This window comes from Eupeodes corollae, chromosome 2 (genome assembly GCF_945859685.1).
Source record: "Eupeodes corollae chromosome 2, idEupCoro1.1, whole genome shotgun sequence".
Taxonomy (NCBI): Eukaryota; Metazoa; Arthropoda; class Insecta; order Diptera; family Syrphidae; genus Eupeodes; species Eupeodes corollae.
This window is the reverse complement of record NC_079148.1, coordinates 7,562,804-7,590,701: the sequence shown is the minus strand read 5'-3', so window position 1 is coordinate 7,590,701 and position 27,898 is coordinate 7,562,804. Positions and strand designations below refer to the sequence as shown.

The 27,898-nt window shown below is 34.2% G+C and overlaps 2 protein-coding genes across 9 annotated transcripts in view; both read right to left on the bottom strand.

Annotated features, from left to right (window-relative positions):
- Positions 1–26,083, bottom strand: part of LOC129948554 (AP-1 complex subunit gamma-1) — a 33,393-nt gene extending 7,310 nt beyond the window's left edge. The window contains exons 1-7 of one of the 8 annotated variants that reach the window (XM_056059629.1): positions 22,969–23,405; positions 22,187–22,270; positions 16,227–16,288; positions 15,811–15,952; positions 15,460–15,648; positions 15,153–15,391; positions 15,006–15,082 (exon numbers count right to left, since the gene is read on the bottom strand). In XM_056059629.1, the coding sequence (XP_055915604.1) occupies positions 15,006–15,082; positions 15,153–15,391; positions 15,460–15,648; positions 15,811–15,952; positions 16,227–16,288; positions 22,187–22,203 (726 nt within the window). In that variant the 5' untranslated portion in view covers positions 22,204–22,270; positions 22,969–23,405. Of the gene's footprint in view, positions 1–15,005; positions 15,083–15,152; positions 15,392–15,459; positions 15,649–15,810; positions 15,953–16,226; positions 16,289–22,186; positions 23,406–25,930 lie in introns of those variants that run through there. The other 7 variants (XM_056059630.1, XM_056059627.1, XM_056059628.1 and 4 more) reach the window with 7 other exon arrangements.
- A 344-nt stretch (positions 26,084–26,427) lies between these two features.
- On the bottom strand, positions 26,428–27,538 carry LOC129948555 (ADP-ribosylation factor-related protein 1). The gene is made up of 4 exons (XM_056059635.1): positions 27,331–27,538; positions 27,012–27,264; positions 26,777–26,948; positions 26,428–26,714 (listed from the first exon to the last, which is right to left on the bottom strand). The coding sequence occupies exons 1-4, from the start codon at positions 27,421–27,423 to the stop codon at positions 26,630–26,632; spliced, it is 603 nt and encodes a 200-aa protein (XP_055915610.1). The 5' UTR covers positions 27,424–27,538; the 3' UTR covers positions 26,428–26,629.
- Positions 27,539–27,898: the final 360 nt, after the last annotated feature.

Here is a 27,898-nt window from a genome sequence, read left to right as displayed (position 1 = left end):
GGATAACCATAGAGAATTCACGCTGGTCCATAAAGGTTGGAAACAACTTAACAGAACCTTTCGATGTCAAAAAAGGTTTTAGACAAGGTGATGCGCTGTCATGCGATTTTTTTTTAACTTCGTGCTTGAAAGAATAGTGCAGAGCTCACACTATCTTTCAAAAGTCTGTGCAATTACTAGCATATGCTGATGACATTGACATAATCGGAAGAACTCAGCGTGATCACAATGGGGCTTTTGTGGGTATTGAGGCAGAGGCGGCAAAAATGGATCCAACGGTTAACTAGGAAAAAGCAAAGTACATGCTGTCTTCAATAGAGGACAACACCAACGTCTTGGTCAAAACGTCACCATCGACAGACCTAACTTTAAGGTAGTCAATGACTTCGTCTACCTAGTCTCCGTTGTAAACGCAGAATATCTCTTGCAAATCGCTGCTTCTTTGGGCTAAGAAAGCAATTGAGTGGTAAAGTACTTTCTCGAGGGACCGAAGTGTTGCTATATAATACCCTTATCATCCCCGTCCTGCTATACGGTGCAGAAGCATAAACTATGACAAAAGCGGATGAAAGCACCTAGGGTCGGTTCGAGAGAAAAGTTCTTCGTGTGATCCACGGTCCCTTATGCATAGAAGGGGAGTGGAGGAGAAGAGTGAACGACGATCTGTACGGGCTTAAGCAGCGACGTAGACTTATCCAGAAGGGTAAAAGTACAACGACTAAAATGGCTGGGTCACGTAGAGCGCATGGAAACCAATGCTCCGGCCCGGAAAGTCTTCGAATCCACACCCAAAGGACAGCGAAGTAGAGGAAGACCGCGGATCAGGTGGAGCGCACAAGTGGAAAGTGACCTCGCCCAACTTGGAGCGTGAAACTGGAGACATCTAGCTAGGGACCGAGCTAGATGGAGTAGTTTGTTGGGTGAGGCACTAGTTTACAGAGAGCTGTAGCGCCACTTTAAGTAAGTAAGTAAGGAAATGTTGGGGCTCAGTTTAAAGACCCAGATTGACAATAACAACCAAGTGATGACAAAAGAACCTTTAATGAGTCAACGATACATGTGCCTTACCCTTGTTTTAGGCGAAAACGATTTCTGTGGCTAAATTCTCATTTTAACTTGGTAACTTTATGAAATGCATTTAAATAATATTGAATTTTTATTGGAAAGGTTACATGATTACCAACTGCCTTGTATTTTAGGAGATTTCAATTTATGTGATATTCATTGGAAGTATTCCGGAGATGATAAATGCTTAATTCCTTATAATGTTAAAAAAGATTTTGAAATTTTATTTATTGATTCAATATTGTCTCTTAACTTAATTCAAGTAAATTGTATAAGCAATTCTATGCAAAGATATCTAGATTTACTCTTTTTGTATAATAACCTAGCTTATGAAGTTAAAGAATCTTTATTTCCAATTGTAAAAAATACTATTTATCATAAAGCGATATGCTTAAGTTTACGAATGTATAATAATAATGTTTCTAGTTCAATTAAACAATTCCGTTGTAATGATTTCAATTTTTTAAAAGGAGAATATGATAACTTGAATGATTACTTTTTATCAATAGATTGGTCATTATATCTTTTTGGAACAAATTTGGATGCTATTTATAAATAATTTTTAGAATGTCTATTTGATGGTTTTTGTCGATTTATTCCAAAAAACAAAAATAGGTGTAATTCAAAATTGCCTTGGAGTAACAAAAGACTCCATAATGTTAAAAATATAAAAAATAAAGCTTTTAAAAAGTTTAAGAAAACCAAGTCTGATATTGATAAAGATCGATATTGTCAGATGCGACGTGAATACGATTTCTTAAATAAATTTTTATACAGACAATATATCTTGGATACTCAATCAAAGATATCAAGAGACCCAAAATCATTCTGGGCTTTCATAAATTCTAAGAAGCAGAACTCGGTTATTTTCAATAATATGGAGTATAACGATCAATATTCTTCAGATTTAAATACAACATGTGATTTATTCGCGTCATTTTTTGAGAATGTTTATGTGGATAATTCACCTGTAATTATTTCAGACAGTTTAAATTATCAGTTACCTGTTTCCAACTTGGATTTAGGGCACCTTTTTTTGTCATTAGACGACGTTAAGGAAGGGATTTTGAATGTTAATTCAAGTCTTACTCCAGGTCCTGATGGTATTCCATCCTATGTAATTAAAAAATGTTTGTCTTTAGTTGAACCTCTTCAAATTATTTACAATTTGTCTCTTTCAAAAGGAGTTTTTTAGATGACTGGAAGTTTTCGTTTATAAATCCCATTTTTAAATCAGGTCAAAAACATAAAATTGAGAATTATCGTGCAATCACCAAACTTTCTGCTATACCGAAGCTTTTTGAGTTGATTGTAAAAAACAAAATTTATTTTCATGTTAAAGAATTTATTTCTCCATGTCAACATGGATTCGTGAGTGGTAGATCTGCTACAACTAATTTGACACTTTTCACTCAACATTTGTCAAATGCCTTGGAATCTGGTTTTCAGGTTGATGTAATTTATACTGATTTTCGGAAAGCGTTTGATAGTATTTGTTCTGGAATGGATTTATTATTACTATAATTTATTATGTCAACACTTTATTTTGTATTCATTTTTTTTTTTTTTTTTTTTTTTTTTTCTAATTTTTTGTTTGTTTAATTTTTCATTTGTAAATTTTTAGTTTCATTTGCCAAACATTTCCAGTAATACCCTATGTTTGTATTGTAATCAGTATAATGCTCTTAATCCTTTTGTTTGTTTAAACTTTGGTGATAAGTTAATCTCTACAATTGCTTTACATTGTACCTCCGTTGCTGCAGAAGATTTCAATGTACTTTTGCATAAATTCGATCTCTTCTGCAATCAACCACCATCGAGATCACATCGATTTTTCATAGTCCACATTTTTGTCTTGGTCAATGTACAAAAGTAAAAAAAAATAAAATTGTAATTGAGTTTGAAATTTGAACAATTTTGTATTGCTGATCAAAGTTGGTCCTAACGAGCCGGATATTTTGTAAAATTAAAGCAAATTTGGTGATTTATGGTGGTTGTTGCAAATTTGGCTGAATTGGACATTGATACCAGGTAACATTGTATCAAATTTTTGGTGATTGCTGTTGCTGTTGTTTTGCTGGTCTTGCTGTTTGCTAGGCTGTTTAATAGAATTTTGCTGTTAGAGGAATCGAATGATAAAATCGTGTTAGATTTATTTATTGATTATTTAAGATGAATTTGTTGAAGCAATCTCGGGGTCATTTAAAAGGTGCTATAACACGTGCACATACGTATATTTTGGAAATGGTCGATGCCGACATCGATAGTTTAAAAACTCGGTTAGAACGTTTGGAAGAAGCGTGGAAGGGGTTTTGTGCGAATCAAAACGAACTTTTTCAATATGCGGAGGTTGAGGGGTACGTTGACCCTGAAATTGACTTTGAAACAACCGAAGCAAAATATATCGAGGCAAAAAGTGCGTTTATGAAAGCCATTCGGAACAATCAACCTACCCTTCTACCGCCAATCCCAGTGGGTCTTCCTTCGAAGGCTTCCGCGGAAATCGAACTTCCGAAATTTAAAATATCTCCGTTTTCTGGTGACTATCGCGAATGGCCGGAATTTCGCGACATGTTCTTGGGAAGCGTTGATTGCAAGGAAAAACTTCCGGGTGCCCAAAAAATGCGTTATCTAAAATCATTTTTGATTGGTGATGCCTCAAAATTATTAAACGGTATCGAAATTGCAGACTCTAACTATGAGCAAGCGTGGGATAAGCTCGAACGTCGGTACAATAAGCCGTTATGTATTATTAACGCGTATATTGAAAGCTTTTTAAAAATGCCAACGGTGCTTTCCGCGGATAGTGGACATTTGCGTCAGTTAGCGGACAAATCTGATGAGGTTATTCGCGGTTTAAAAGCTATGAATTCCGAAGGTAGAGATCCTTGGCTCATTTATTTGATCCTCGATAAAACAGACTTAGAAACGCGGAAGGCTTGGGCACTTCATGTTAATAATTCGGAAACCGTGACGGTTCAAGATCTTATCGATTTTTTGGAGGAAAGATGCGATGCCTTAGAAGCATGTGAAACTAGACGTGAAAAAGATACGAAAACTCGCTTGAATAAACAATTGACGCGTCCTGGTCTCGCTTCAGGTAGTGGCCCGAAAAATATTAAAAGCCTTGCAATTTCAAATCCGTCGTGTCCCATGTGTAAAGAAAGCCATGTTCTTCCACAATGCCCTCAATTTCTCACGTTGTCTATTACGTCTCGTCGCAATTATGCTAGGGATCAGAAATTGTGCTACAGTTGTTTAGGAAGCAGCCATTCCGCTTCGAGATGTCGTTCAAAGACCCGCTGTCCTCATTGCTCTGTTCGTCATCATGTCTTATTGCATTTAGATTCGTCAGGTAATCAAACTAGCAGTCTGAACACAGTACCACCTTCGCCTTCTAATACGGCTGCGATTGTTAGTAATCATTCACAAAATGAAATTCGTCCAATTGGTGTTTTGCCCACTGTTGTTGTGCAGGTCGTGGATGCGTTAGGTAAAACTCAACGTTGTCGCATGCTGCTGGACACAGGATCTCAAGCTTCATTTGTCACAGAAAGTTTAGTGAAACGATTAGGTCTTCGTCGTCGTCACGCTCGTCTTCCGATATCTGGTATATCTTCCGTTGAAGCTGGTGTTACCCAAGGAGCTGTGAGCCTTAAGCTTAGCTCTTGTATGGATTCAAACGAATTGGAAGTTGAAGCCTTCATTTTAAAACGAATAACTTCAAAAACCCCTCTATTGCCTTTTGATTTTGATAGAACCTTGTTGTTGGATGATTTGCAGTTGGCTGACCCAGGTTTCAACACGCCAGGTCCTATTGATGTGTTGTTAGGATCTGACAAAGCTTGGAGCATTTTGCGTGACGGTCGTCGCAACGATGGAGCCGGTAATTTGGTTGCTCACAACACTATTTTTGGGTGGGTAGTAACCGGAAGTATTCCAGACAAGGAAATCGTTGCGTTTCATATAGGGGTGGAAGAGGACGTTGATTTTCAAATGAAATGGTTTTGGGAAATTGAAGAGGTACTTCAAAATAATTATTCTTTGGATTCTGGCGACTTTGCTGATACTCACTTTATTGAAACTTTCTCTCGTGCGCCTGATAACAAATACATTGTTGAGTTACCTTTTCGTCACAAGGATATAGTTTTTGGTAATACTCTTTCTGGAGCATTGTCCAGGTTATTTGCAATGGAACGGCGTTTCGCTCGGCAAGATGATCTTCGTTTAGAATACTCTCGTTTTATGAAAGCTTACCAGGATCTAGGGCACATGGAACGTATTCCTGAACACGAGATAGAACCTTCTTCTGGGAAGACCTTCTACTTACCACATCATGCTGTTGTCACAAACAAGCTAAGGGTAGTTTTTGACGGATCTCATAAGGACGGAAAGGGTAACAGCTTGAATGAGATGCTGCACACAGGGCCTCCACTCCAGCGTAACCTAATAAATGTTTGTTTAAGGTTTAGAATTCATAAGTATGTTTTTTGCGCCGACATTGTTAAAATGTTCCGACAAATTTGGATTGATACCAAACATCGGGATTTTCAACGAATTGTGTGGCGAGAAAATCCGGATCAGCCTGTTGAACATTATAGGCTTCGTACCGTCACTTACGGCACTTCACCAGCTCCATTTCTGTCGATGCGTGTTCTAAAACAAATCGCTTTAGATTACTCCAATCAATTCCCGATTGCTTCGCATTCCATTTTGCATGATTTTTATGTTGATGACATCATGACAGGGTCGGATTCAGTGGCAGGAATTTTGGAGTTGAAAAGGGAGTTGATTGAACTTTTGTCTTGTGGAGGTTTGCGGTTGAGCAAATGGAGCTCAAATTGTTGGCCGGTTTTGAAAGGTTTGGATTCAGAACCTACCATTTCTCTTGATTTGGATAGTCGTGAAAATTGGACGAAAGTTCTCGGATTAGTTTGGAGTCCTCATCGTGATGTTTTCACTTTCAAAATTTCGTTAGAGAAGGAATCGTCGTTGGCACCCACTAAGCGAATGATGTTGTCAGAGATTTCAAAAATCTTTGACCCTTTGGGTTTCCTGGCTCCTGCCACCATTTTGTTAAAAATGCTGTTTCAGGAGTTATGGGTGCATAAAACGAAGATCGGATGGGATGATCCACTGCCAACTGAAGTAGCTGACAAATGGATTTGCTACCGAAACGATTTACTCTACTTCGAAAAGATCGAGATTTTGAGGAGGTGCACTTTGAATTCGAAGCGTTTTGACTTGATAGGATTTTCAGATGCATCCGAGAAAGCGTACTCCGCGGTTGTTTACGCTCGAAGCGTGGCTGAAAATGGGAAAATCGAGGTTCAACTGGTTGCTGCTAAGACTCGCGTAGCCCCTGTTAAACAGCTTACAATTCCTCGCCTAGAACTTTGTGGGGCTCTCTTGTTAAGTCGTTTGATTGAATTGGTTCGTGCTTCGTTGGACGTCAGACCCGTCAACACTTTTGTATTTTGTGATTCCCAAATAGTATTAGCGTGGCTTTCTTCGCCCCCTCGTCGTTGGAATACTTTTGTTGCGAATCGTACTTCACAGATTCTTGATGTTCTTCCCCGTTCTGATTGGAACCATGTTCGGTCTGAAGAAAACCCAGCTGATTGTGCATCGAGAGGTGTCGAGCCCAAAAAGTTGTTGCAGTTGGGAATTTGGTGGAAAGGTCCTGATTGGATTTCAATGGATTTTGAGTCTTGGCCGAGATCTGCAGGAAAGGTGGAAATAGATGAGGTGCCTGAAGGTAGGAAAGAAGTTGTGGTTGCAAATTTGTTGTGTGTGCAGGAGAATCTCATAGACAAACTAGGGACTCGAGTCTCTTCGTGGTCCCGAGTCATTCGAATTGTAGCAGTTTTCGTCCGTCGTGCTAGAAATAATCAACTTCCTCCAGAAGAACGAGTTAAAGGTCATTTGCGCTCATCAGAGCTGCTTTATGCAAAGCAGAAATGTCTTCTATGGGCTCAACAGGACGAATTCGGAGATGAAATAAAGGCATTGAAAGTTGAGAAGTGTGTGTCTAATACCTCCAAACTCAGTTCATTGTCACCGTTTCTGGATGAAAACGGGTTACTTCGTGTTGGGGGCAGAATTTCAAAAGCCGTTGACGTCCCTTTCAGTCTAAAGCACCCTCTTATCCTGCCAAAAGGTCATCCGGTTTCCAGGTTGATTCTTAGGGATGCTCATGTAAGATTCCTTCACGCAGGTGTATCAGAGCTTTTTTCATTGGTGAGGCAGGAGTTTTGGATTCTTGGAAGCAGAAACCTGATACGAAAAGTTGTTCACGATTGCATAGAATGTTTTCGCCAACGTCAAGCCACGTCATCGCAGCTCATGGGAAACTTGCCTTCTTCGAGACTTTCACCATCTTTTGCCTTCGATCGAACCGGTTGCGATTATGCTGGACCAATCACTCTTCGCCTATCCAGAGGAAGAAAACCCAAGTTCGTGAAAGGATACTTTGCGCTGTTTATTTGCATGGCAACAAAGGCTGTGCACTTGGAAGTCGTCAGCGATCTATCCACAGATGCATTCTTGGCGGCATTAAGGCGATTTATCGCTAGAAGAGGAAAATGCAGCGTCATCTACTCAGACAATGGCACCAATTTCCAGGGAGCTGCAAGAACATTGTCAGAATGGTATGCGTTGGTACGATCCGAGGAACATAATCACCGCATTTCGACAACATTGGCAGCTGAAAGCATAAAATGGGAGTTTATTCCTCCACAAAGTCCTCATTTTGGAGGTATTTGGGAAGCGGGGGTTAAAAGTGTGAAACAGCACCTTAGAAGAGTTGTAGGGAATACTATTCTGACCTTTGAAGAGTTGTCCACCTTGCTGTGTCAAATTGAGGCCATATTAAACTCTAGGCCCCTTTGTTCTGTCTCTGACTCAGATTTGAACCCATTAACACCCTCTCATTTACTTATAGGTAGACCATATACTGCAATACCAGAGCCCAGCTGTTTAGAGATTCCACTTAATAGACTTGGACGATGGCAGCTTATTCAAAATATGGCCCAAGGCTTTTGGCGTCGTTGGCATTTGGACTATCTAACATCGCTACAACAACGCCCTAAATGGCAAAAGCGAACCAAGAATTTTGAAGTTGGTGACCTGGTCGTCGTCAAAGAGCCCAATATGCCACCATCAAAATGGGCACTAGGACGAGTTGAGAAACTTCATCCAGGAGAGGACGATTTAGTACGAGTGGTGTCTATTCGCACCAAAAATGGCATTTTCAAACGATCTATAACAAAATTGGCTCTTTTACCATGTTCCTGAAATTCCTTCAGGGGGCGGCGGCGTGTTCTGGAATGGATTTATTATTACTATAATTTATTATGTCAACACTTTATTTTGTATTCATTTTTTTTTTTTTTTTTTTTTTTTTTTTCTAATTTTTTGTTTGTTTAATTTTTCATTTGTAAATTTTTAGTTTCATTTGCCAAACATTTCCAGTAATACCCTATGTTTGTATTGTAATCAGTATAATGCTCTTAATCCTTTTGTTTGTTTAAACTTTGGTGATAAGTTAATCTCTACAATTGCTTTACATTGTACCTCCGTTGCTGCAGAAGATTTCAATGTACTTTTGCATAAATTCGATCTCTTCTGCAATCAACCACCATCGAGATCACATCGATTTTTCATAGTCCACATTTTTGTCTTGGTCAATGTACAAAAGTAAAAAAAATAAAATTGTAATTGAGTTTGAAATTTGAACAATTTTGTATTGCTGATCAGTATTTGTATACCACTTCTTGTTCAAAAACTCAATAATTTCGGTTTCCATTCAAATTTTCTCAAGTGGATTTCAAGCTATTTGGTTAATAGAAAACAAGTTGTGAAAATTTTGAACTCGCTGTCAACAAAAACAATATATGTACCATCTGGTGTTCCACAAGGGAGCCATCTTGGTCCATTGTTGTTTTTGATTTTCATAAATGAATTACCATTATACTTGAATTTTACAAATGGTCTATTATTTGCGGATGATTTTAAAATATGTGCAACTGTTAAGAGTATCAATGATTGTATATTAATACAGAATGATATTGATACTATAAACGATTGGTGTAAAAGTAATCATCTTTCGCTTAACATCAATAAATGTAGTTGTATGTCTTTTTCCCGATGTCATACCATTATTAATTATAATTATAATATTTCAAACGTCGTCTTAGGTAGAGTTTCGGAGATTAAGGACCTCGGTGTAATATTCAATGACAAATTAAATTTCTCCGGGCATATGGATTATGTTATTGCTAAAGCGAATTCAATGTTAGGTTTTCTTAAAAGAAATTGTGCCGAATTTTCGAATCCATATGCAATAAAATCCGTCTATATGTCTCTTGTACGTCCTCATTTGGAATATGCTTCAGTTGTATGGGATCCTCATTATACAGTTTCAAAAAATCGTATTGAGAAAGTTCAAAAGTCTTTTACAAAATTTGTAGTTCGACAACTTAAATGGAATTTAGATTCAATGCCTTGTTATTCTACAAGATGCGCTTTAATTGGTCTGAACTCTTTAGAAAATCGGCGAATTGTTAATTGTGTAATGTTTGTTCATGATATATTGTCTTACCATATAAAATGCTCCGATTTACTTAATCTATTAAATTTGTATGTTCCTCAAAGATACATAAGATCAAGACAATTGTTTTATATACCATATCATAGATTTAATTATGGTTTAAATGAACCAATTTCAAGGTGCATGAAATCATTTAATGAACTTGAATTATATTTAGGTATAAGCCTAGAAAGGAATGTTATTAAGCAATATTTAAATGATAAATTAATTAATTAGTATGTAGTTAAAAGCAATCTGTAAGAGTTAACTCGATAGATGAAGTAAATAAATAAATAAATAAATAAATAAACTTTAACTCTTGGTAATTAGTTGAATAATTTTTTTTTTCTTTTTTTCTTTTTTCTTTTTTCTTGCGAGGAAATGGCAAATTCTCCAAGAGTAATTCTTGCCATGAAAAGTGCTTTCTCAAATTTCCCGTTCGGATTCGGCTTAAAAACTGTAGGTCCCTTCCATCCCTGACAACAGTACTCGCACACAGGAATGGTTGAGAGTTGTCAGTCACTAGGCCCTAGTTCTCAAACGGACTGTTGCGCAACCCAATTTATTTTTATTTTTAATTAGTTAATTGGAAAAGGCTGAAAGGGAGGAAGCTTCTAGTTTTTTTCAGATTTCCAAGGCAATGGCCCATAAATTAAAAGTGTCTAAAATGAACGCAAAACTTAAATGTGTGCAGTAAAAAGTAAACAAACCTTAACAAAATTAAACAAGTCGAAAGCTGACAGTTTAGGGACTGAAAGTGGAGCGTTACTCGTTGGAACATTGTTTCTTCATTATTGAATAATATTTCAAAAATAATGGAAGCTTGGTGGCCGCAATTTGAAAATGCGCAGGTTCAGACGACATAAGGGACTTGTAATATAGCCATTTTTCTAGTATCTGATTGGTCAGCTGCCAATTGAGGCAACTTTAATGGAAAGTTGACTGGAAAGTTAGTCAAGAAAAATCTTCCTAACTATCAAGTCACGTCAACTCATGTCAAAATGACAATTGATTATGATTTACCTTTAACTGAAAGCTGAACTTTATTTCTTTACTATTTATTTATTTTCTGTACAATTCAATTAAATCTTTTGTGTAAAAGGTTTCTTTGTTAAATTGGAAAACAAATAAGTAATACTTATTTTAAATACAAAATACAAGTCGATATGGACTAGTAGCTTGACTGAGGAGTTTTTTCAAGACATATATGTTTTTGATCGTTTTTGCACGGTCAACTGAAAGTAGAAGTTAGTGAAGTAAAGTTCCGGTTTTGAAGTTTATGACACTTGGCCAAATAACTAAATCCTTTCAAGGAATGCATTTGACTGCAAATGAAGTCCACTTCACTTGCACTTTCACTTTCATACAAAAATGGTCGCAAAGCAAAGCATATTTTTACCTTGATAGGTTTGTTAATCGCCAAAAGTGCCGTTTATGGGGTCTGATAACCCACATTTACCTGTCGAAAAACAAATGCATTTTAAAACGTGTTACTGTTTGGTTTGAATTTTGGGCTGGAGGCATAATTGGACCATCCTTTTTTGAAAATGAAGCTAGTCAGGCAGTGAATGTTAATGTGTATCGTGTATCTCTTTGTTGAAATTAAATGATATTGATGTGGTCAATATGTAGTTTCACCAAGACACAATAACAATGCCATGCACCTTGTGAGACACATCAATTAAATGAGACGTTTTCAGATCGTGGTGTACACTCTTGTTTCATTGATCGTGTGATTCAACAAAATTTAGTTTGTTTTAATGGGGTTATTTAAAATTACAGGTCCACAAGTTAAAAACCACGCGGAGAGGATTCAAAGTTCAATCAAAGAAAATTTAGCCGTATTTATGCAAAATGGTCATTGAAAATTTCGACAAACAAGTGTGCATACGTACGCAAGGACGGGGAAGCCATTTGTCCGATGTCTTTTTCCATAAACCTTACAAAAAATTATATTTAATATGTCGAGCAATGTACATAATTAAATATGTTAGTGCTATGTTCCCATTTCCTTTTTTTTTTTTTGCAAAAATACGTTCTGTTCTGGTTTAACACATTTTGAAATGCTAAATATCAAATGAAAGAGATCTGATAGAAGTTCTCTTGAAGGAACTGGCTTTGAAGAACAAATGTAGTAAGAGAAGAATCAACTTTAAGGCTGTGAAAACTAAATTCAACTACTCAATGCATAAGACGTAGACTTAGCAAAGATTTAACAAGAACTAAGTCTGGAACTGGTTTGGTAATTGATCACAAATTAAATTGGTACGAACATATCAAAGTAATAAAGAAAAAAGCCTCAGCTGCCTTATGCTATACCTGTAGCGGAATTTTCGAAAAATTGTTGGGTCCAATCGTGCCCCAAAATCATTTAGTGCATTTACACAGCCAATGTAAGGCCATGAGATCTAAAAGTTTTGAAACTTTCTTTATAAACATTTATTTGTAATAATTAAAAATAACAAAACCATGTATTCCCTTGAAATTCCTCCTTGAGAGGCAATACCTACTCCCAGCGCTACTTCCACTGCAGAAAGTCATTCTGGAAGTCTTTTTAAGGAATAATTTGTATCTCCTCTAGCGATTATTTTTGAATTAATTCAATATCGTTAAATCTTTCTGCTTTATGGCTTTTTTCATTTTTGACCACAAAGATAAATCTGCCACCAGACCTGTTGAATGAAAAGGTTGAGAAATTACTGTCTTCGCATTTAGTGGACGAACATTGATTGAAACAGACGAGGTCATTTACATTGGAAACATGTACGTTGTCAGTAGGGGATCGTCCACGATTGTTGTCTGAGCTTCTTTTAACCTTTTAAACCAATCTGACACTTTGAACGACTCAAACATCATCCTTAAAAGTTGTTTGTAGCATTTTAATTACAAATACATCACACTTTTTTCTTAGGGTTTTTTTCTTGTAGTGTTTTCTCTTAAATAAATTTATTTATCATTTTTTTTCTTATCTTAAAATCTTGTTATAAATTTGTTATTTATGTTAAAGTTTAAATTTAAAATAATGTAAAAATTGTGCTACAAAATAAAACGAAACTGAAACTGAAACACCCTTTTTTCTCTTTCAGCACAAACAAAACTACGATATCTCCAAAAAAATCGATTTACTAAAATCACTGTCGTTCTTCTTAAGAATGCATTATCAACTTTCTAAAAATAAAAAAGGGCTGTACTCGGACAAATGTACATTACATTTACATTCCACACTACTCAGCACATAAATGTACAGAGTAGAGAACACAGCACCTTGAGCGACTAGACTATGTAAGGTGAAAGCAACACAAGACATTAATACAAGACAGAAGAGAAAGAACAGACATGACAACTGCACGCGGTAGGTTTCGAGACGGTCCCCATCTGTCTACTAACCACGCTCACTGATGCTTGAATTCGGTGATCGATGGAAACCGAAGCTTTATCAGTGGCTAGACCGTTACCTCGGAAAAATTTACTTTGCACAGTGTCCTGAAGTTGGCGAGTTATTCAAAAAGTTCCGGAGTTTTTTGATCAGGTTCATTGCACATGTTTGGTATTGTGGACTTTAATTTTTCTAGACCCTTTTTTCTAATTATGTAACAACTGCATTCCGGCATTTACTCTGTAAAAACTACAAAAGCGAATATCTTTCGGTAATGGAAAAGTAAAGAACATTTTTGACATCGAAAGAAACATTATAAAAAATAAAACTATTTAAAGCAATACATAGATTTGTATCTCAGCAGCCATATGCAAAATTTCTACTAAAAAGGAATAGATGGAAAAAAGGGTCATAAAACAAATCACCAAAAGGGAAGAGAGAGTAGGATCTGGTAGCTTTTCATTTAATTCTCTCCTAAAAAATCAATAAAGCTTCGAGACATATGTATTTATCGAAAGCCAAGTGGTAATTTAGACCAACCTTGCTATTATTACAAAATTTAAACTGGAAGGAAAGAGACGTTGGGAGTTACGTTACTAGGAGCGGATACAAGAACAGGAATGTAATAAGAGGTAAACTGGAAAAAAACTCCTTCATTCGAGTCAAACCGTAGTAATAGCAACAAATTATACGCCACTAGAGAAAATAAGTCTGTAAATTCGTCAAAGTTGTCTCGAAACAGCAATCAGCAGATGAACAGCCCTTGAAGGTAACTGTATTTCGATAAATCTATGGCCTAATTACTGGCAAACCTCAATTGATCCATATTGATTGTAATCAACTCATTTGAATGACTTAGAAGGTGTGGATACGATTAAACGGAAGAGGATACCTTTTAATTTCTCTGCGAATGCCTAAGCCTAGCTTGAAGAAGAAAGTAAGCACTGGAAATACTTATTGCGACATCTCGTCTTTGCAACTTCAATACATTCTGAAATCCTCCTCTGAAAATCCGGGTGATTCAGAGAAACTCCACCTATTATAATCTTATCCATATACATAGATATCCGCACATCTTTAATATTTTGAGATTTAACGATCTAATAAAGCTTCCTACCGATAGGAAAACTATTATGTTATGTCACGTCACATTTGCAAATCACTCGTGCAATATACATTGTCATAGATGATCAAGTAATTGGCTTTTCTTTTTAACGGTTGGACAAAATACATAATAATAAAACTTTGTTGTTTTTAAGGAGATATTTTTTGTCATTCAAAAGTCTGACTTTCAAATCTTTTTTAAATGGTTTTAATAAATATAATAATTGTATATCTGCGATCTTTTGCATAATGTAGACAAAAGTAAAACAGAATTCCAAAATCGTTCACAATAACGGAAATATCTTAATAGTTTAAGAAATTAAATATAATTTCATCTCTTCAAATGCTCTTTTAAAATGCCAATGCCTATCAACATTCAACAGTTGGTTCACATTATTTTTTTCTCTATTTATGTAAAGCAGGTTCATGCATTTAACTAAAATAGCTCAACGTAAAGTCTTGCTAATTAGTTATTTGAAAAAAAAAAGAAAACTACCTCACGTGTCATTTTGTTTATTAACTTAATTAAACCAGTTTCCATATGGCCTGCCTTAGACTAGAGCAAAACAAAAACAATAAAAACAATCTTACCCACCACCCATTTATGAACTGTAATATTTTTCTAAACTGAATTTGATATTTTTATTACGAAAAAAAACAATAATAAAATAAAATGAAACAAAAATATATCCATAAATGCAATGCCTTCGCGAAAGCAGGGGGAATAATATTGCTATATTATTATTTAAATGATTACTTATTTTGTTTTTTTTTTTTTGTTATTTTCTGTATTGAAAATTTATTTTGTTTACGAATGAATATTTTATAAATAAATTAATATATTTTATTTTTGTATCAATAATTACTTACCTTTTTAAAGTGACTCAGTGTGTCAGCACTGTTCTCGCACATTTCGGTAATTAATGTGACGCCAGTTATTAGAATTCCTATAAATAATTTAAAACAATGTTAAAGTTCATTCTACGATTTGTATCGTTTTCTAAAATAAATATATACCATGATTTTTCTCGCTTAGCAATGATCTCGTTGCTGGCAAGAAAATCTCCATTAATTCCGGTACCCGTCTTATGACGCGAAAAGCGCACAGAGTTGCTTTCTTTCTTATATACGTGTTTGGAGATTTCATAAGCCTTTCAACTTCGCTAGCTAAATCTCGCGCCATTTCTGGTGAAGCTATTGCACCCAAGGTACACAATGCCAATCCAACAACAAACTGTGTTGAACTATTAAGATCACTGAAGAAGAAAAACAAAATAAGGTAAAAGGAATGTAAAATTATTACCCAAAGAGAATAAAACAATACTTTTTTAAACAATTTGTTATCAGCAAATGGACATCTTGTCTCTCGTCAAGTAAGAGCATCGCTCCCAGATAACCAATTCTTTTGTCTGTGAATCGTGTACTGGCAGTCAATTTAAGGCATTCCAATTGGCCAAAGTGTGCTGGGTAACCAAGCATATGGATGTACAATAACTTGGCGATGTTCCGACATCTGCAAAATGAATTATGCAAAAATTAGAATTGAATAACATTGAAAAAACAACAACAACTACTACTACTACAACACTTAATTAAAAATTCATATCCTTTCTTCACTTTTTTAAAAGAAGAGAAGGAGAGTGTGTTCGCTAAGAGCCAACAAACCAACACTTACCTCCAAACCGAGTCTTCTTCTCGAAATGTACTACGGATGTAGGCGCATTCCTTATTCACCACAGCCCTCTCCTCGGCAGCTGTCCTAGCAGCGCGAATTTGTCGAATGAGATCTCTTAGCCGCGTGGGTGTGGGCATTCTCACTATCGTATCGCATAGGAATGGGTTGTTGTGTCGTTTTCAAGTTTTAGTTTTGTAGTAATTTTTCAATTAAAGCCAAGAAAAAAGGAAGTAAAGTGAAAACAGAAATTATCCAAAGGAAAAAAAAATGTTGTTTTGTAATTTAATTGTTTTTTCAGAAACTATACACATCGCAATGCGAGCGATAGTCAGTAGTTGGTAGGTAATAGTAACCAGGTCAATGCACACTTAAGGGTTAATGCAATGGTAAATGTTTGATGTTCGGTGGCTACTTACCCCGTTCGACGGCTTCTGTAAATGCTTGGCGGATTGTCGCCATATTAAAGGCCGGATTAAATCTGTAATGCACAAAAATAGGAAGAAAAAAAAAACACAAAAATCAAGTACCATGCAAAAGAGGAGTTAATATATAAAGTTTAAAAATGTAAGTCCAGAAACAAAAATCGCAAGTAATTTAACTTCTTAAAAGAATTGGGAGGGGTTACTGCTACCGAAGCGCATAATTTAATTTTAATTAAGTTTTTTTTTGTTTTGTTGTTGTTTGGTTTTGTTGCTGTTTTAATAGTAGCTATGTACTTGGGCTGCTATCATAGGGATGCAATTAATAATGCAAGCAGTAGCAAGGGTATAAGTGGCAGAGTTAACATGTTTGTCTGAGAGAAAGTCAATGACATCAGCTTGCATGCAAATGAAGATGAAATAAGTAACATGATGGGGAAAAGTCTTTATCCTACCCTTAGTCCAGAATCAAAAGTGGTCTACTTGACCAGAAAACTTAATCATATTATAAAATATGGTTATTATTGATTAAGTTTAAGTCAATCTCAACTTAATGTATAAATAAAGTGATATACTTAAGTTAATTATGTAATGGGAAGAACAAAATTAACTCAGGCTGAAATCTTATTTGCCTGGCCAAAATGTGGTAGATGGATTTGCTAGCTCAGGCAGCATAAACTATAAATAAGAGTTGTACAGTTTTGGTCATGTAATTCTTCCGGAGCTTTACTTCTGCATCTACATATGTACTTAGATTTGTTTTAATTTAACCTCAACTGTTGTAAAAAAAAATACAAGTCTCTCTGATTTTATTCATCGGTTACAATTGAAATGGGTTCGAATAATCTGATAAAATATTTTTATAGAGTATTTCAACTGAAAATCTTACGATACTGTCACTGAACCAAGTGATAGAAAATTTATATTTTAAAAATACTAGAATATTGTGAAAATAACATCAGCCTTAGATTTTTCCATTGGAAACCACTATAAATACAAAATTTCTAGCTTAAGCAAAGCAGAATCCTTTTTTGACATTAGTACAAATAAGAGACCAAAAGAAAATTGATTTAATATCGACACAAAACTAGAAAGTGGTGATTTAAGAATAATGGATGCTTTGCTTGATGCAGAAGTGTGGAAACAGAATACTAACTGAAGGAATCGACATTTTCACAAACGCCCATATTCTGGGAACTTGGTTAGTTGAAGTGTTTCACAATGATAGAATAAAGGCGTCTTTAACTAAAATAATTGTCCCCTTGATACACCAAACACAGAATGAAAAGTTAAGTATCTCAGGCCACTCATTGTGGGTTTGGGATTTGGATATTTCAACATAATAATGATCCGATGCATTGTTCTCGACTCATCAAAGTATGTTTTAAATCCAATTTTATTTAAGTTTTGAAGTACCCTGCTCAAAAAAGTGTTGATGTAAGCCAATAGAAAAATTATAGGATATTATAAAAAGGGCAATTGCTACCTGAATAAGATCCCACTCTAGGAAATAATCAAACAGAAGAAAATCAAAGTGACTTCTCCTTAATTTGTTGTGCTGGTTGGTACATTGTGGAAAAGATATCCAGAAGTTATAGAACAAAACGGATTCTAATGAAGATGACTCAGTTATGTGTAAACTCGAATTTAATACATTTTAAAAAAAAAACTTTATTTTCAAACAGAATTTCTACTTTGAAATATGTTTAAGAACATATAAATTACAAGCAAAACACTTAATAACTTGAAAAATTTAGTTAAAAATAGAAAATTAGTGGTTTAAAAGTAACAGTAAGTATGTGAGGAATTTATTAAATTTAAGGATAACCAACAACATTAAAATTGGTCGCATCTTGGAGCTTATAAGTTAGTATACCTCAGTATAAGAAGCTCGAATTCTTCACATTTTTAACATTCCTAAAACTATTCTGGGCGGCATTTTGCCACATTTTGCAAGAAAAAACCATTAATATCTTTAAATATTGTTCTTAACTTAAAAGAATAGCAAATTTATCATTGCATGTTTTGCAAACAAAAGTGTGTTGCATTGGGGATACAAATTGACTGCACTTCAATTTTGTAGCTTACGCGTCCTGTTGCGGCTAAGCAGTAAAAATTCCAAATTTTAGCTTATTAATTTTCTTTGTTAAAGAAATTGTAAATAGTGCTTTAAATTTCTGAAAAATATATTAATTATATTCAATGAAATTAAAATTTTAATTATAGCTACGTTTAAGTCCTTTTGCTTAGGGCGCAGATTTTAAAAGAAATATTTGAACGTTAAGTTTAAATGTGTGAATTAAATTACTTCATAAATAGCGATAGCATTACAAATATAATATGTTTGACTCTTTCTTTTTAAGTTCGAATTGAACGTGGGACATTGCCAGGTGCGGAAACACTCTCCCATGGTAATACGGACGTCTCGTTCGGATTACCAATTCCTAGCTGACCCACTTCGAGAACTGTTAACTTGGTGGCCGGGCCCGTGCAGACACCATTTTTTGTCTTAATAACAGCCGACCGTACTTGGCCATCTAAGCTTGGTAAAGTTTTTACAACTTTACCTTTGGGTCAGGTATTTCTGGGACTATTTTCATCTACAATAATCACTAAATCCCCCACTGCTAAAGGTTTTGTCTTACTTTTATAGGTATTTTTTTACCTATCGTTTCCAGAAGTGGTTTCCAAAGTTTTCACTTCGCAGTAGTTTTTAATTCAATTAGACGGGCCAAGAAGAAAATGATTTAATGTTAAAGCCTCTTCAGTCTCGGTATCGACTGGGACATAGGTCAAAGGCCTAGAATTGATAAAGTGTTCGACTTCGGCCATCATACTTAGGAGTAGCTCATCTTTGGGGTTTCGAATATTTGTTATTTGCCCCTAGGCTTCTTTAACTCAGCGAACCCGGCGCTGCCAGCTTCCTCCCATATGAGAGGAAGCTGGTGAGATGAATTTCCAGTTTAAGCCCTGATTCATGACTTTCTCCGATAGATCGTTACTATTCGAAAATTCTTGGCTTGCCCCCTTAAAATTAGTGCCGTTGTCTTCTGATAGTTAAATAAGTAAATTGAAACCCCCAAAGTTTCTCCAGTCGTCTCCCGAAAAAAAAGAAAATAAATTCCTAAATGACTTGAGTCTTACAGGAGGTATGTAGGTCGGCCATCAATGGAGGTTCAGGTTTTTGTGATTATTGGGCAGGATGATAGGTCTTTTGCAAGGATTGTTGACGTCTTCTACTGCGTCTATACGACCTTTAATTCTAATTACCATACTTGTTTTTCTTGATTGCAGTCTCTTTTCAAAACGATTAAGATTGACAGCAATGTTCATTAAACTGTATACCACATATGAATTAATTTTATCTACTCCCAATCAAAATCATAAAAAATTTATGATTTTGGTGTACAAGACGCAGTTTTTCAGACTCTGGCTAAAGTCAAATAAAAAATAATTCGTTTCACAACTATTTGATATTTCGTCGATCATTATGTAACCAAACAAGACAAAAACCAAAGCACACTTGTCAATATTTAACAACAAATCATTTGATTCGCACCAGTCAACAAATGAATTTAGATCATTTTGAGGCAGAAGACAATCATTTAAATAAGAAACTCGAGAAAAGAATTTTATGTCATCCGCATACATAAGGCAATAAGAATTATTAAGAACATTCGGAAGATCATTAATAAAAAGTAGGAATAATAAAGGACCCATATGACTACCTTCTGGAACACCAGAAGTAACCTTAATCTCTTTTGAGAAAAAGTCCCCGATCTTTACTCATTGTTGTCGACCAACTAAATATGAAGAAAATCATTCAAGAAGCGGTTAATGTAAGCCCTATGCTTGAAGTTTTTTTTAAGAGAATGTGTAAATTAACCCTACTAAAGGCTTTTACAAAGTCTGTAGGAATCACATGAACTTGTTTTCGATTGTCCAGAGTATTAATGACAAAATTTGTGAATTCTACTAGATTAGAATTAATAGACCTAACTTTCCAAAAACCATGTTGATATTTACTTACATTTTGCTTTATGATAAATTTATCTTGAACAAGGCTATCTAAAAGCTTTGGAACAACAGGTAGCTTAGTTATTGGTCTATAATTCGTTACTAAGTTTTTTGATCCAGATCGGATCAATGATAGAGACTTTCCACTCATTCAGGAAAATACCATTGGAAATAGATTCATTGAATAGATGTAATAGCGGAACTGAAAGAGAACTTGCACAATGACGAAAAACAATAGGGAAAAATCCTAATTTATATACAGTTATTTTAGGTTTAAGTTTAAGCAAAGCATCTTCAATATCAGTTAAGTTAAATGATACACTAGACCAATCAAAAAGAAGGCAATCTGTTTTATCAACGTTCTCTTCATAAAAAAATTGATATTTTAACCTCCAAGTTTTCAGTTAAGTTCTTATTCCGACAAATATGTGTCTTTTAAGGTAAGGCCATTATATTTATGTGGTATCACAACGGACCAACTGGGCTAGTATGAGTGTTTTGGGTTTTCAGCCAGCAGCCACTTTAACCCTAACCTAACATAATCTACACTAATCTTTGAACAAGTTGGCTTAATTAATCAATTGGATACAAATAATTGTTTAAACCATACAACACCAGAGATTAAAATTCCGAAATAGATGATATGAGAAGTTTCTTTAGGAAACACCATAGAATGCAAAGAAAGCGAACCGAAGGTTCTCAATATAGATTAACAGCACCTCTGTGATTTAGTCATTGAATCACCTAGCTTAGCATAATGTTGTGAAACATTAAATAGCCAATGATTTAGGAAATATAATGCGCTTCATCTTGAGTCTATAGTGAATCAAATACATACAGCCGCAAAAAAAATCATGTTACGATCATCTTTGATATTTCTTAATTTTTTTTCGACAAATCTATGTTATTTTTGAAGATTTTTCTAAAGCTTTTGATCGGGTGTGTAATAGTATAAAGAAAAAAGATTTGTTGGTATTTTATTCTAATTTCCTTAAATGGATAAGAAGAGGATCTTTCACGTTCAAATTGTTAATTATTTTGCTGTGCCGCAAGGTAGCCACTTAGGTCCTCCACTGTTTCTACATTTCATAAATAATCTTCCCTCATTATTTACCTATTCTTATGTTTGCAGCCGATGTTAAAACAGATTGTTTAATTGATGTTGGAAGAACTTTTTATAAGTGATGAAAAAGAAATTTACAATCTTGTCATTTTCATTGCCTACAGTATGTGATTATAAAGTATAAAAACTTCCATGATTAATATCTAGCAATTTATTTGAGTGCAATTTCTTGTTGTTTTTGTAGGATTTGGTGTTATTTTTTGACTTTATCATTTTTAGAAGAAATGTCCTGTGAGGATTTCTTTTTAGAAAGTCTTCTGAACTTAAAGATCCATATGCTTTGAATGCTATATTTATTTACGTAGTTCGTGTGGTTCTTGGAAGAACTTGTGTAAAAAAGGGATTAAAAGTATTACAGTATGCCCTGGATTGTTCTCTACTTTAAGTCTTATTTGGTGTCTATGCTCCCTCACGAGCTTTTAAATCTAGATCTAATGAATTTTTCATCGTGGTGCAACAAATAATTAATAATCATTAATAATCGTTATGCAAATGTTATCGATCGTAAAGTTCTTATACAGAAGTAATTTTAAGTATTACATATCTATCTTATTTTTATTTAAGTATCTAAATGTGTAAAAGTGCCAGCCACCAGGGAATATACCCTATGGGACCCACATTGGGCGCCAAATTTATTTGAAAAGGGTATTCTTCAATTATAATTGATCAAAATCTAAAATTTATATTTCGCCATAAACAAAGGGGGAGGGGTAGTATAACTTAAATTAAATTATATGACTTCTTTATAACAGTAACCCTTCCATATCCTTTTAGTAAACGCAAAAATGTATGATGAATATTAAAAAGCCTTATTTACCCATGTTCGGAATTCATGATTTTGTATATGTATTTTCTTAAGCAGCACTGCTTATGTTTTTTAATTAATTTATTATTATCTTAACTGAGCAATTATATTTTTTAATTATTTAATTAGTTTCAATAAGGTAGGTAGGTATGATAGTAGTTACAAGAACCCACGCACAGCACAGAAAAATTATTTAAAAATAAAAAAATAAAACAAAAACTAAAAACAAATTAAATTAAAGAAGGCGGGGTGGGCGGTGTCAGTGTCGGGCTCTCTCCAGAAACAAACCAACTCCAATTGACTGACTATTGACAACCACTTCGACAACGACAATGACGACGACAACGACGACGATGATAGAAGGACGAAAACTAAAACCAAAACGACTACGACTACGACGACGAACGATGTCACAGGAACAGAAACAGAAAGAAAATCGTGTCACAGCTCAAACACACGCATTTCGTGTTTTTGTTCTTGAATCAAGAAAAATTCCGAAAAAAATAATAAATACTTGAACTTTTATTGCTTATTGCTTTTTTTCCAATTGAATTGTATTTCGTATTTATTTTAAAACAAAAGTGCAGTCTGTGAGGTGTGTTATAATTCTGGTTCCAGCATTAATCACAGTCACAGCAGGGTTTAACTTTGCATAATGACAGCAGGATGATGAGAAGAAAATCTAGAGCACACAATTGTCCAAAAAAACACACAAAAGACAAGAAAAGAAAAATAAAACACCAAAATTTCACAAGCAAAATGCTTTAAAAGATTATAAATTATTTTCTATTTACAATTTGAATGTGGTTGGTTTGAATATTTGCAATTTATTTAACAATTTTCTACTCGTAAATTAACAAATAAAAACGAAGAGAAAGACCGAAATATGTGAGAAGAAAAAATCTTTGATTCACTTCACATTCACGGAATGACACACGACGACGACGACGACGAAGACGAAAACGACAACGACAAGGGGATATATTTTTTCTTTCGTTCTTCTTGTTGTTTTTGGTGTTTTTTGACTTTTTTAATGCAAGTTCAAGTTTGATTTTTGAAGAATAGTTTTTGGTTTTCGATGGCGGAATGTATACGGATTCGAATGGTTGGTTTTATTAATGATTAATTAGGATAAAAATATCCAAATAAATTGAAAGAAAATCACATAAAATCACACGAAATGACGGATGGTTGGACCGAACACTCTTCTTCTTGTGACGATGACATTTTTCGTGTGTAGTGTGGATTGTGGAAAATGTGTTGTTGTTGTTGTTGCTTTTAATGTTGTTGAAATTGAAGTTGTTCGTTGCTGCTGATGAAGGGAAATTTTGGGCTGCTTGTGCACTAAACACGGTGGGATTATTTTTTCGTATTGAATGGTTATGATGATTTAGGTGGAGTTTTCACTTTTTAAATGTTTGTTTTAAAAGGAATATATCATTTAATAAAAAGTTTAGTGGAAGTATTAATATTTAATATTTGACATTCGTTATGAATTGACTGGACTTTTGTAAAATAAATGCTTGTTAATGAAAAGAAAGCAACTAAAGTGAAAAAGAAAATAAGATGGTAGATTAAGTCCAAAATCCTACAAATTTCTTTTTTCCATCAGCATTTTTATGGATTTAACTCTTATTTATTTAGGCATTTCTTATCAGGACTTTTGGTTTACATTCATTTCAAGGAATGAAATAAAGAAATGATTGCTTGCACAAAAAAATAAACTACTTTCGTAAAATATAACAACTGTCACCGAATGACGTAACATAACATACATAATTACCATTCCATTTTTGCTGTTGAAATAGGGTTAGGGTATAGTGTAAGTGAAAAACATTCTAAGATTAGTCTTTAATATATATTGTCGTTGCGGTGCAAAACGAAACTAATATAGTTGCTTAGGATTGTGCATACATCTAATGTTTTTGAGAACACGGTCACTTAAAATCTTTACTGAAAGATTCTTATTTTAAATTAAGCTACCAAACATTTATTTTTTCTTTAACATTTTATAAAAGTGTAGAAAAAAGACTATCTTCATACTTTCTGAATAGAACCTACACTGAATTAAAAATTTCACTTACATAAGTCGAAAAGGGAAACTTTTGAAGCTCAGTTGCATTATTTGCATGCTTTCTTTTAGGAAAAATTGGTAAGCGGAAAAAATAATATAAAAATAGTTCAAATGCAAAATTATTGCTTTCCAAAAAAACCTTCCAAATTTTTGTAAATAAATTTGCCTAGTTTTTTATTTTTTCTTTCAAAAAGTTGATTTTATTCACTCTTCAGAAATCGTTAAAGTATAAGTAGGAGATATAGCTTTTTTTATCTGCATGAGAAATTTAAAAGGTTGTAGTCTTTGACAGTTGTAAACGTCATACTATGATGACATTTAAATAAGAAATCAATAGTATTATAATGGGGCATTTGTTTCTAACGTTGACTATAACCACAATGTGCCGTTGAAAATTTTGTGTACAAAAGGTGATTTAAAAAAAGCTGCACATTCTAATGCCGTCGTAGCCACTAGGTGCCTCCACCATATAATCTCGCGATAGTAGTATTATAGTTGTACCCATGGCATGATGGTTAGCGCGTTGGATTGTCATACGAGAGGTCTTAGTTTCGATCCCTGCCTGTGCCACCTAAAGTTTCATTTACTGGTACTGCCTCTTTCAAAAAATTGACAAATTCTCCAAGAGTAATTCTTGGCATGAAAAAGTGCTTACTCAAATCAGCCGTTCGGATTCTCCATATAAACTGTAGGTCCCCTCCATCCCTGCAATTACTCGTACACAGGAATGGTTGAGAGACTGTTGGGCCACAATTTATTTATTATTATTTAGTAGTACTTTATTTATTTATTAGTAGTACTATAAGGTTTGTCATTTCATTATCATTCTTTTAAAGCCACACCAACGCTCTAAAGAAACAAAAACTGTTTGTAAAGTTTATTGAATATTAATTCAATTTTACAGTGTTTAGTGATGAAGCTCGTTTTTAGTAAAATTGCTTCATCGCTAAGGAAAATTCCCACTAATGAAGTGAAGAAAATGTTCAAATCACCATAATATAATTTCAAATTAACTTTTTGGTGATCCCTGAATACTTTTATAAGAACATGTTACGCCATTGGCCTTATGTCCACAAATCAGCAGCTATTGAAGCCAATATTCAAGCGACTATTAACATCATGTGCAACGAAATTATATACCAGATTAAAAAAAACACTACCCATATAACTTAAGGGGTGTGAGAAAGTTTGTTTATAAAAACATAACATTTTAAAGTAAGAGCCATTTTAAAGCAGATTTTAAAATAAGAAAGCATTCCCAATGGTATAATTATAATAAACTCTGGATACTGGAATATCAACTCCAGACAAAAAGGCAGTTTTATGTTTTCTAAAAACTATCAAAGACCACAAAACAATGATTAGTTTGAGTTATTCTTAGCAACCTTTGATTTTCGATTTAAGTAAAGAAAAGTTAAGACAAACTGATAAACATAGGCCTTTTATTGAGTCTACTAACACTGGTTGTCGATGTCAAAATATCTATTAAATTTGTAGTGCATTAATTTCACATATAGATGACCCAACAAGCGCTTTGAAAACTTAAGATAACACACAAATTTCTTATCAGAATTCAAAGTATTACACTGAAGATATATGGACAGGTGATTTTACTTCAATCCAAATAGAATATAAAAATAAATACATAATACAAATTATTCTAATTAGCCCACTTAACAAACCTTCTATTGTTTTCGGGTGGTAAAACACTCCAGTCTTGCTCGTAATAGGGATACATTTTGGTATTTAAATTTATTTGGTATCTTTTAAAACTTCACTTCTGAAACACACACAACAAAAATCCCTTAAATATTATAAATTTAAAAACATGGTTTAATATTTTTCTTGGTTATCTTCTTCTTAAGAACGAAACTATAATCCTTTATTTTAACTTTATTCAATACGCACACCATACACGCGAACAAATAACGACTAGTTGGTATGTTATCATATTACTTTTAGCCAAGGCGTTGCTCACAGTTCATACATAAACTTATTCCCCAATCAAAAATGTAGAAGTAGATACTCATTATCAGGTGAAAGTAAATTAATTTACTGATAAGAACAGGTATATCGCTTGTAGCAGCAAGCAAAGCAATGTTATTTCTAAAAGAAAGACACAATAAAGAACTTGGCTTGTCTGTGCATTTAAGTGGATACAAAAACAAAAACGAAAGAGGTTTTGTAAATAATAATGTTAGGTATTTTTTTTTAATTGTTTTGTTTCAATTCAACCTTATAAAATAAAGATTAGAGACACAAAGAAGTTACACCTTGTGGATTATTTACATGCATTAAACTACATTTTAAAGTTTACGTGTGGAATAGGTTTTTTTTTAATATATATTAATAGGAAGAGAAGATCGAGGGAGTAGTGAGATTCAGTCGTTTTCCATAGGTGGTCGAACGATTGAGTTCCTCTTCACAGCTTCGACAAGCCATTGAATGCCTTCGTCAACACCTTCCCTGAAATTCATAGTGTCTTCAGTTTGTTATCAAAATTTTAAGTAAACAATTTGTTTTTTTACCCCGTAAGAGCGGACACGGGCATAATCAGACAATCTCTCCTCCCAATATGTTCGCCAGCTTGCTGGAACACAGGTTTTATTTCTCTTACGCCCATGACATCAGGAAGATCCTGTTTATTGGCCAAAACAAGTAATGGTACTCCTGACAAATGGTCATTCTTTATCATAGTATCTAAAAGGAATAAGTTTTTGTTTATTCAACAAGTTAAGGTTATACTTTCAGAAAAAATCAAACCAAAAATCAATTTCGATTCTTCCATCCTGTCACGGTCATTGGAGTCTATGACATAAATTACACCATGGCACTCTTCATAGTACTTATCCCATAACGATTGTAATTCTGTTTGTCCACCTAAATCCCAGAAGTTCAGTCGGATGCCCTGGACATCGACTTGACCAATATTTAGGCCAACAGTCGTAGTTATCTTAGATGGATTCATACCCTTGTAGTTCTTTGTGAACTTGGTTTTGGCTGCTTCCAGATAAGTCTGGGTTTTCAAATTGTTGTTGATATTTTTTAACTAACGAGACATTATTTTGTTATTCCTACTTACCGTCTTTCCTGCATTGTCCAGTCCAAGGATGACAATACAATATTCATCTTTTTGCGTATAATATCTGTATAGCCCCGAAAGTAATGTATACATAATTATGAATTTAACTTGGGTTTAACATGAATTGTTTATTTTTAATATTTTTGATTTCGTAAAATCCTTTATAATTTGCGTGTCGGGTCGGGAGTGAGACTTAAATTATGACAATGACAAGTTGTTTCTTTTTGTGGATTCCAAGTTTTGACAGCAGAAAGTAAATAAGTCCACAAAAAGTGATGCCACTTTACTTTTTTTTGCTTTGTACTATGACCAATTTCATACGAAGCGAGTTTAAGCTTATGTGGTTTTCCATGAGAAAATTCAGATTTCCTTTAAAAATTGATTTCTTTTTTGTTGATGCATTGAAATTATTTATTTTTTTGTTTACTTAGTCTAGGAATTCTGATTGGCTTAATTCAACTACAAAATCAGTTGAAATATCCCTTCCGACTTAGTGTACAAATTTCAGCTACAAAGTTAGTGCATACTTCTTTTGGCATTTCATAATCAGATGCTCTGTAAAGCATTA